This window comes from Carcharodon carcharias (genome assembly GCF_017639515.1).
Source record: "Carcharodon carcharias isolate sCarCar2 chromosome 27 unlocalized genomic scaffold, sCarCar2.pri SUPER_27_unloc_1, whole genome shotgun sequence".
NCBI classification, from domain to species: Eukaryota; Metazoa; Chordata; class Chondrichthyes; order Lamniformes; family Lamnidae; genus Carcharodon; species Carcharodon carcharias.
In genome coordinates, this window is record NW_024470624.1 from 8092380 (window position 1) to 8101824 (window position 9445).

General features: G+C 60.1%; 1 protein-coding gene across 1 annotated transcript in view; it reads left to right on the forward strand.

Annotated features, from left to right (window-relative positions):
* The window catches only part of LOC121273633 (cerebellin-1-like), a 5956-nt gene extending 920 nt beyond the window's left edge, over positions 1-5036 (forward strand). The window contains exons 2-3 of the mRNA XM_041180779.1: positions 4093-4212; positions 4839-5036. Of these exons, the coding sequence (XP_041036713.1) occupies positions 4093-4212; positions 4839-5036 (318 nt within the window). The remainder of the gene's footprint in view (positions 1-4092; positions 4213-4838) is intronic.
* The last annotated feature ends 4409 nt before the right edge of the window (positions 5037-9445 follow it).

A 9445-nucleotide genomic window follows, 5' to 3' on the forward strand; every position in this document is an offset into this window, starting at 1 on the left:
AACCCCCACCCATTTCCCCCTCCCCCTCCTGACCCAACCCCCACCCATTTCCCCCTCCCCCTCCTGACCCAACCCCCACCCATTTCCCCCTCCCCCTCCTGACCCAACCCCCACCCATTTCCCCCTCCCCCTCCCCCTCCTGACCCAGACCCCACCCATTTCCCCCTCCCCCTCCTGACCCAACCCCCACCCATTTCCCCCTCCCCCTCCTGACCCAACCCCCACCCATTTCCCCCTCCCCCTCCTGACCCAGACCCCACCCATTTCCCCCCTCCCCCTCCTGACCCAACCCCCACCCATTTCCCCCTCCCCCTCCTGACCCAACCCCCACCCATTTCCCCCCTCCCCCTCCTGACCCAACCCCCACCCATTTCCCCCTCCCCCTCCCCCTCCTGACCCAAACCCCACCCATTTCCCCCCTCCCCCTCCTGACACAACCCCCACCCATTTCCCCCCTCCCCCTCCTGACCCAACCCCCACCCATTTCCCCCTCCCCCTCCCCCTCCTGACCCAAACCCCACCCATTTCCCCCCTCCCCCTCCTGACCCAAACCCCACCCATTTCCCCCCTCCCCCTCCTGACCCAACCCCCACCCATTTCCCCCTCCCCCTCCCCCTCCTGACCCAACCCCCACCCATTTCCCCCTCCCCCTCCCCCTCCTGACCCAACCCCCACCCATTTCCCCCCTCCCCCTCCCCCTCCTGACCCAACCCCCACCCATTTCCCCCTCCCCCTCCTGACCCAGACCCCACCCATTTCCCCCCTCCCCCTCCTGACCCAACCCCCACCCATTTCCCCCTCCCCCTCCTGACCCAGACCCCACCCATTTCCCCCCTCCCCCTCCTGACCCAACCCCCACCCATTTCCCCCCTCCCCCTCCTGACCCAACCCCCACCCATTTCCCCCCTCCCCCTCCTGACCCAACCCCCACCCATTTCCCCCCTCCCCCTCCCCCTCCTGACCCAACCCCCACCCATTTCCCCCTCCCCCTCCTGACCCAGACCCCACCCATTTCCCCCCTTCGCCCCCCCACCCCCCCAACCCCCCCGCCACCCCCCCCCCGACCCGGTGCCAGTGAACCGCTCTGCAGAGCCCTCGCCGAAGAGGGACATGAGTTTTGCCGAAGTCTTTCCTCTTTTGTCCCAGAGGGCGAACAGCGAGAGGCTTGAGACGGCCGGTGGTGGCGGTGGTGGTGGGGGTGGGGGGGGGCGCGGAGGGGGCGGGCGTTGGTATTTGGGGGGGGGGGGGTAGCGGAGGGGGCGGGGGGGGTGGGGGGGAACAGGCCGATGGTGGGAAGGGCAGGGTGAGGTCCTCCAACGGGGAGGGAAGGAGGATTTCGGACCGAGCGCTGTTCGGTCAGGCACAGAGAACCGCCCCCACCCCCCCCAACTCCGGGGTAGGGAGGCCCCAGCAGATTCACGTCCCTCCGAGTGAAACAATCCCTCCCTCCCTCGGTATGCAACCCCGAGGATGATGCTCCCCCAGGTCTGGGCACTCCTGCCAGACACGGGGTGGGTGGGCGGGCGGGGGGGGGGGGGGGGTCATGAGAAACTGGAGCAGGAGGAGGCTGTTCAGCCCATCGAGCCGGTTCCTACCCCCAATTCGATAAGATCGCGGCTGAACTGAAATCAGCCTCAACTCCACTTTCTCCCCCTCCCTCCCTCCCTCCCTCCCCCCATAAGCCCCCTCGACTCCCCTCGTCGATCGAATCTCTGTCTAACTCGGCCTCGGATATATTCAGTGACCCGGCCTCCGCCGCTTTCGGTGGGGGGGGGTGGGGAGAGAATCCCACAGACTGACCCCCCCACCCCCCCCCACCCCCCTCTGAGGAGCATAGTTTAAAAATAACGTTGTGGGGTGGGGTCTCCCATTGAAGAGGGAGATGAGGAGGAATTTCTTCTCTCAGAGGTGGGGGGGGCTGCGGGGGTCAGTCTGTGGGATTCTCCCCCCCCCCCACAGAGAGCGGCGGAGGCCGGGTCACTGAGTATATCCGAGGCCGAGTTAGACAGAGTTTCGATCGATGAGGGGAGTCGAGGGTTATGGGGGAGGGAGGGGAGGGGAGGGGAGGGAGGGAGGGAGGGGAGGGGGAGGAACAGGCGGGAAAGTGGAGTTGAGGGCACAGTCAGATCAGTCATGATCTTATCGAATGGGGGAGGGGAGAAGGCTCAAGGGGCTGAATGGCCTCCTCCTGCTCCTTACTTGTATCTATGTAAAGGTGCAGAGGAACAGGAGGAGGCCATTCAGCCCTTCTCGAGCCTGTTACACAGGAACAGGAGGAGGCCATTCAGCCCCCTCGAGCCTGTTACACAGGGAACAGGAGGAGGCCATTCAGCCCCCTCGAGCCTGTTACACAGGGAACAGGAGGAGGCCATTCAGCCCCCTTGAGTGTCTGTCAGCACAAACTGACTGATATGTAACATACCTCCATCTACCCTCCTTGGCACCTGACCCTTAATTAGCCTTTCCAGAATGGAAAGAGGAATAAAAACTGGGAAATAGGAGTACTGGTCTGAACTGTTCATTCCTTCTGGGTTCCCCTCCAACAATCTATCTCGATGCGTTTTGAGTTTTTCGATTGACCCCCTCATCCTCGGCAGCTCATTAGTTGGGGCGTGTCCCAGATTATCGCCCGTACGGTAAAGTGGGGTGCGATGTACCTTTAAGAGAATGTCGTAAGTTGACCATGTGACTGCAGTGACCAATCGCTACACAGCGCAGGTAACTTGGGTAACTGGAAGTCCAGAGTAGGAGGTGATTGAAGGAGCACACATGGTGTTAGTGTCCTGTTCTTAGTTCCAGCATTTGTTCAGTTGACTGGTCTCTCACTGCCTGTATAATTTCAAGCAATAACTGATGGGTTAAAATCAAGGGCGCTGCTAACGTTTGCTGGACAAAGTGAAACTGATAGCTGAAAACATAAAAAGCAGCTTTTGTGTTCTGCTTCCTGACATCAGCCCTAATTCGAAGGATCTGCATCCATTTTCAGGAGGGGTTGTCTTCACTGCTCCCAGACCGGGGGCCAGTCTAACAAAATCTCTAAACCATTCCCCCCGTGCTGTTCCTGTCCCCATCAAACACTCCCAGGACAGGTACAGCACGGGGTTAGATACAGAGTAAAGCCCCCTCTACACTGTCCCCATCAAACACTCCCAGGACAGGTACAGCACGGGGTTAGATACAGAGTAAAGCCCCCTCTACACTGTCCCCATCAAACACTCCCAGGACAGGTACAGCACGGGGTTAGATACAGAGTAAATCTCCCTCTACACTGTCCCCATCAAACACTCCCAGGACAGGTACAGCACGGGGTTAGATACAGAGTAAATCTCCCTCTACACTGTCCCCATCAAACACTCCCAGGACAGGTACAGCACAGGGTTAGATGCAGAGTAAAGCTCCCTCTACACCGTCCCCATCAAACACTCCCAGGGCAGGTACAGCACGAGGTTAAATAGCCCAAGTCCTGTGTGTGGGAGTTTCCCTCACACTGTCTGTCTGTCTCTTTTTTCTCCTTTGTCTGCCTCTAATTCACTTCCCCCTCTCTCTCTATCTGTCCCCCTCTTTCTGTCCTTGACTCTCTCCCTCTCTTCCTCTTGAAATATCACTCTCTCTACCTCTCCTTTCTCTCTATGTCTCTCTCTTGGTCTCTCTCTGTCTCTCTCTCTATGTCTCTCTCTTGGTCTCTCTCTGTCTCTCTCTCTCTCTCTCTCTATGTCTCTCTCTTGGTCTCTCTCTGTCTCTCTCTCTCTCTCTCTATCTCTCTCTGTGTCTGTCTCTCTCTCTCTCTCTCTCTCTCTCTCTCTCTATGTCTCTCGGTCTCTCTCTGTCTCTCTCTCTCTCTCTCTATGTCTCGCTCTTGGTCTCTCTCTGTCTCTCTCTCTGTCTCTCTCTTTCTCTCTCTCTGTCTCTCTCTTTCTCTCTCTCTGTCTCTCTATCTCTCTCTCTCTCTGTCTCTCTCTCTCTGTCTCTCTCTGTCTCTCTCCCTTTCTCTCTACCTCACTCTCTCTGTCTCTCCCTTCCTCTCCCTCTCTCTCTTTCTCTCTCTCTCAGTCTCCCTCTCAGGTTCCTGACGATCCACTTGCTTCCCCCCAGGTGCTGGTGAACATTGGCAGCCACTTCCACCGTGAGATCAGTGCCTTCATCGCGCCCCACAAGGGTATCTATAGCTTCACCTTCCATGTTGTCAAGGTGTACAACCGGCAGACCATTCAGGTCAGTGAGAACAAGAGACGCGGAGTCTGGGGGAGGGGGGGGTTTGGGGGGCTGCCTCCTCTTACTGAACAGGGAATGGGGGGGTGGGGTTGGGGGTGGGGGGCGTGAGCTGGCTAGGACAGAGGTTGACCTTTGGCCTTGTGGGGCCTTGCGGCCAGGCTCCACCTCAGTGGGAGAGCACTGGCGGAGGCCTCCTCTCTCTGATGAGGCGGAGGAGGTCACCCGTGGGGGGTCAGCGGGTCAATGACCGGCTTCTCACCCCTTGGGGGTCCGGGCTCCAACCCAACCGCAGGCGGTGAGGGCTGAATATCCCCTTCTCCCTAAGCTGCGCTGCTCGGTGGGCTGATCGGTGGGCCAATCGACGACCTTTGACCCGCCTTGGCGGGTCAAGCCTGGACTGAGGGCGATGAAGGTTCCCTCTCTACCTCTCTCTTTCTCTCTACGTCTCGCTCCCTCTCGCTACCTCTCCGAAGAGGGAGAGTGGATGCAGGCAAGGGCGTGTCGTCCAAACTGGTGTCATCTCTGCGTAGCTCCAAGGTATTCAATATTCAGCATCGCAGCCACCGCCCCCTCGTTCTAACGCCTGCCTTTGTCGACCTCCCCCCCCCACCCCCCCCCCACCCCAGGTGAGCCTGACGCTGAACGGACGGCCGGTGATCTCGGCCTTCGCCGGAGACCAGGACGTGACCCGGGAAGCTGCCACCAACGCCGGGCTCATGCAGATGGAGAAGGGCGACCGGGCCTCCCTCAAGCTGGAGCGCGGCAACCTGATGGGCGGCTGGAAGTACTCCACCTTCTCCGGCTTCCTCGTCTTCCCGCTGTGACGCCCTTGCCAGCTTCCGAAAGGTTCCCCCGACGGGCGGGACGCTCCACCCATCCCACCCCCCCCCCACCCCCGCCCCCCTGCCCCCCCCACTCCCACCGAGTCCCCCGATGGGAGCGACCGACCACGCAACTGAATGTACCTCCATGCTCCTCCGAGCGCCCAGGCACACCACGCCCCCCCCACCGAAACCTCTTTCTTTCCTTCTTTCGTAGGGGGGGGGGGCGTTTATTGCCCACGTTCAGAGGACGCCTAAGGGTCAACCATGTCGCGGTGTGTGTGCGTGTGTGTGTGTGTGGGTCTGGAGTTACGTGTAGGCCAGACCGGGGTCTGGACGGCAGATTTCCCCCTTCCCTGAAGGGGGGTGGGGGGGGGGGCGCTAATGAACCAGATGGGGTTTTTTTTTTTAACGACCTTCGACGATGGTTTCGTGGCCTCCAAAATTCCGGTTTCTTTTTCTTTAGTCATTGAATTCAAATTCGGTCATCTGCCGTTGGTGGGATTTGAACCCGGGCCCTCAGAAGATTGCCCTGGGTCTCTACGCCACCGGTCCAGGGACAATGCCACCGCTCGGGCCCACAGAGCCCTTTCCTCTTACACCGAGGCCCCTCGGCCTCCCAGCCCACATCAACCCCAAAGGGCCTCGGGCCCAATCCCGTCCCTTCCTGTTGGGGGCCTGGGTGATGGAAGGTGGGGGGGTGGGGGATGGTGGAGGGTGGGTGGGTGGGTGAGGTGGGGTGGGGGGGGGGCGATGCGGGGGTGGGGGATGGGGTAGGGTATGGGGGAGATGGTGGCGCTGGGAGATATGGTAGCGTCGTGATAATGATGCCGGACGAGTAATCCAGGGTTAATGCTCTGGCGGGGGGGTTGGAGCGGGGGGTTTTGGGGACGCGGGTTAAAATCCCACCCACGGCAGCCGGTGGGAATTTAAATTCAACTTAATAAAATCTGGAATTAGGAAGCCAGTTTCAGTCACAGGGACAGTGACAACCGTCATCGATGGTCGTTAAACAAAACCCCATCTGGTTCGCTCATGTCCCCCCCTTTAGAGGGAAGGGGGAAACCTGCCACCCTTACCTGGCCTCCCTACACGTGACTCCAGACTCCCACCCTGCACCGCGCACCCCCCCCCCACACCACCACAGCGATGTGGTTGACACCTAGCCTGCCCCCACCAACCCCCCCCCCAACCCCCAGCCCCCTTGAAATGGCCGAGCGAGTCCACTGAGTTCAAGGGGCAATTAGGGATGGGGGGGCAATGCATGCTGGGACCTCGCCGGTGACGCCCAGAAGAGCAAAGGGGTCATAAAATTTAATGGCAGGTTCGGCCTTCGAGCTGCTTTTCTCTTATAACGTGACCCCCCCGCCAATCCCCTGCACCGCCCACCACCCCCCCCACCCCCCACCACCACCCCAGACACCCAGAACCCCCCTCCCAAGGGGCTTTTGCTTCCAATCTCGTCTCTTCCTGTTGGCTGCCCGAGCGATGGGGGCTGGGGAGTGGGGGAGAGTAGGGACAAGGGGGGAGATGGGTGACGGCAGAGGCCTGACAATGGTTTTGTTGAAGTGGGAGAGGGTTGGGTTGGGTTGGGTTAGGTTGGGTTGGGTTGGGTTGGTGGGGGGGGGTGGTGGTGGGCGGGTGGTGGGGCGGGGGCAGGGTGGTGCGTTGGCAGTGGGGGTTCGGCTTGGTGGGGGTTGTGGGGGGTGGTGGGGGGGGGCGTAATTGGGACCAGAAGGGATGGACATCCCCGCCCAGGCTCCGCAGCCAGAAAGAGGGCACCCTAGGGTCCAGCCCGGGGGTGGGGGGGGAGGCCTCGCCCTCCCCCTCCCTCCCACCCTCCACACCGAGAACGTCGACCCCCCCCCCACCCCCAAGGACAGACACGGGGACGAGGATTGGAACGCCAGGTTTAAGCAGAGGGTTTGGGGGTGGTTGGCAGAGGAGAAAGAATCCAGGTTTCCCAGGCTGGGTGACAAGATGATGAGGCCCTCCGTGCTCTTCCACGTCTTTGTCGCCCAGGAGGAGGCCATTCGGCCACACACCCCCACCGGTGTCTGTACTAGCCCTTCGGAAGAGTTGGCCAGTCCCTTCCGCTCCCTGGCCCTTTCACGGTCGCCCTTCACGTCGGCGTCCCTGGTTCCCTTCGGGACGTTATTGCGAACTTTAGGGGCCAAGGGGTAGGCCACTCGGCCCCCTTGAGCCTCCTCCGCCATCCAATACTATCACGGCTGATCCTCCACGACCCCATTTTCCCAACCGCTCCCCCTGATGCCCCGACTCCCTTGATCAGCCCCTCGGCCGGCACGGGATTTGAATATCGCTGAGAGGTGAGACACGTTGTCGAAGGTTTCTCGTCTTGCGCGCATCAGGACAAATGAAAGAATGCCAAATTTCAGAGGATCGGGACAATTTGTACTGCGTAAGAACAGAAGGAATAGGAGCAGGAGTGGGCCATTCAGCCCCTCGAGCCTGTTCCGCCATTCAATAAGGTCACGGCTGATCTTCTTGTGTTTCGATTTCCACGTTCCCACCTACCCCACCCCCCCGACGACCTTCGACCCCCCCTCCCCGGACAAGAATCTATATCCCTCTGCCTTAAAAATATTCAGACCCCGCCTCCCCCGCCTCCTGAGGCAGAGACCCCACCTCCTGAGGCAGAGACCCCGCCTCCCCCGCCTCCTGAGGCAGAGACCCTGCCTCCCCACCTCCTGAGGCTGAGATCCTGCCTCCTGAGGCAGAGACCCCGCCTCCCCCGCCTCCTAAGGCAGAGACCCCGCCTCCTGAGGCAGAGAGTCCCAAAGTCGCACAACCCTCTCAGAGAGAGAAAACATTTCTCCTCATCTCCGACCTAAAAGGGTGCCTTCGTTTCACCGGCGTCGAGCTTTCACTTACTTGTTCATTGAGCTCCACCCATTGAGCAGACAGACAAGGAGCCGGAGGAGGCCATTCGGCCCCTCGAGCCTGCTCCACCATTTCTTAGGGTCGTGGTCGACCTGACAGTAACCTGGTAGCCTAAGGCTCTCAGGGGGCTTGACACGTTGTCGAAGGTTTCTCGTCTTGCCGAGAGGTTGTTTAATGTTGTGGGAGAGTCTAGGACCAGGGGGCACAATCTCAGAGTGAGGGGGCGCCTACTTAAACCAGAGATGGGGAGGAATGTCTTCTCTCAGAGGGTCGTCAATCTGCGGAAGTCTTTACCGCAGAGGGCTGGAGAGGCTGGGTCATTCAGTATATTCAGGGCTGAGATGGACAGATTTTTAATCAGTGAAGGAATCGAGGGTGATGGAGACAAGGCAGGAAAGTGGAGTTGGGGATGATCGGATCAGCCATGGTCTCCCTGAAGGGCGGAGCAGATTCGACGGGCCGAATGGCCCACTTCTGCACCCCCCCCCGCGTCTTACGGTCTAACCCTGAAAACTGCATCTCGCTGCACCCCACCCAGCCCATCCCCCCCACCACCCCCCCCACCCACCCCACCCAGGTCCCTCGGCCTTCCTGCTCCCGCCTCCTCAGATCTGGCCCCGCGATTGAAGGCAGGGGGAGGTGGTGGGGAGAAGCCTGAGGCCTGTGGAATCTCAGCCGGTGGGGCAAGAGACAGGCCGATGGGGCAGACAGCTCGACAACATCAAAGGAGCCGATGGATTAAAGACGTGAATGGTTTGGCCAGATTGCCAGCCAATCAGTGCTTCTTGTCTCAAGGGATGTGGGCGTCTCTGGTCGGGCCCAGCCTTTATTGCCCATCCCTAATTGCCCCCTTGAGAAGGTGGTGGTGGTGGGTGAGCCGCTTTCTCGGGCCAATGCAGTCCCCTGTGGTGTAGGTACACCCACCGTGCTATTAGGGAGGGAGTTCCCAGGATTTTGACCCGGCGACAGTGAAGGACCGGCTGATACATTCCCAAGTCGGGATGGCGAGTGCGTCTCGGAGGGGGAACTTCCACGTGGTGGTGTTCCCCGTGCGTCTGCTGCCCTCGTCCTTCTAAATGGTAGAGGTCGTGGGTTTGGAAGGTGCTGTCGAAGGAGCCTCGGTGAGTTGCTGCGGTGCATCTTGTAGATGGTACACACACTGCTGCCACTGTGCGTCGGTGGTGGAGGGAGTGAATGTTGACGTTGGTGGATGGGGGTGAATGTTGAAGGCATACAGAATTGGGCCCTGGGTCACGTAGAGTCCCTTTGATGGCCGACCTGTCTTCCCGTTATAACACCCGTGGTGCTCACGTATGAACGCTGGACCCACTGGGAACTCAGCCTCCCAACCAACCTGCTCAAGCCAACCAGCTCATTCCACTTCACAAGTCTCCTTCAAACCCTGACAAGATGCTTCACTCTGTTGCCTCTGGACCCGCAAACTAAATTAGGGCGGCGCGGGTTGGCTGGGTTCTGCTCCGTGACCAACATTGACCCCTGACCCCACC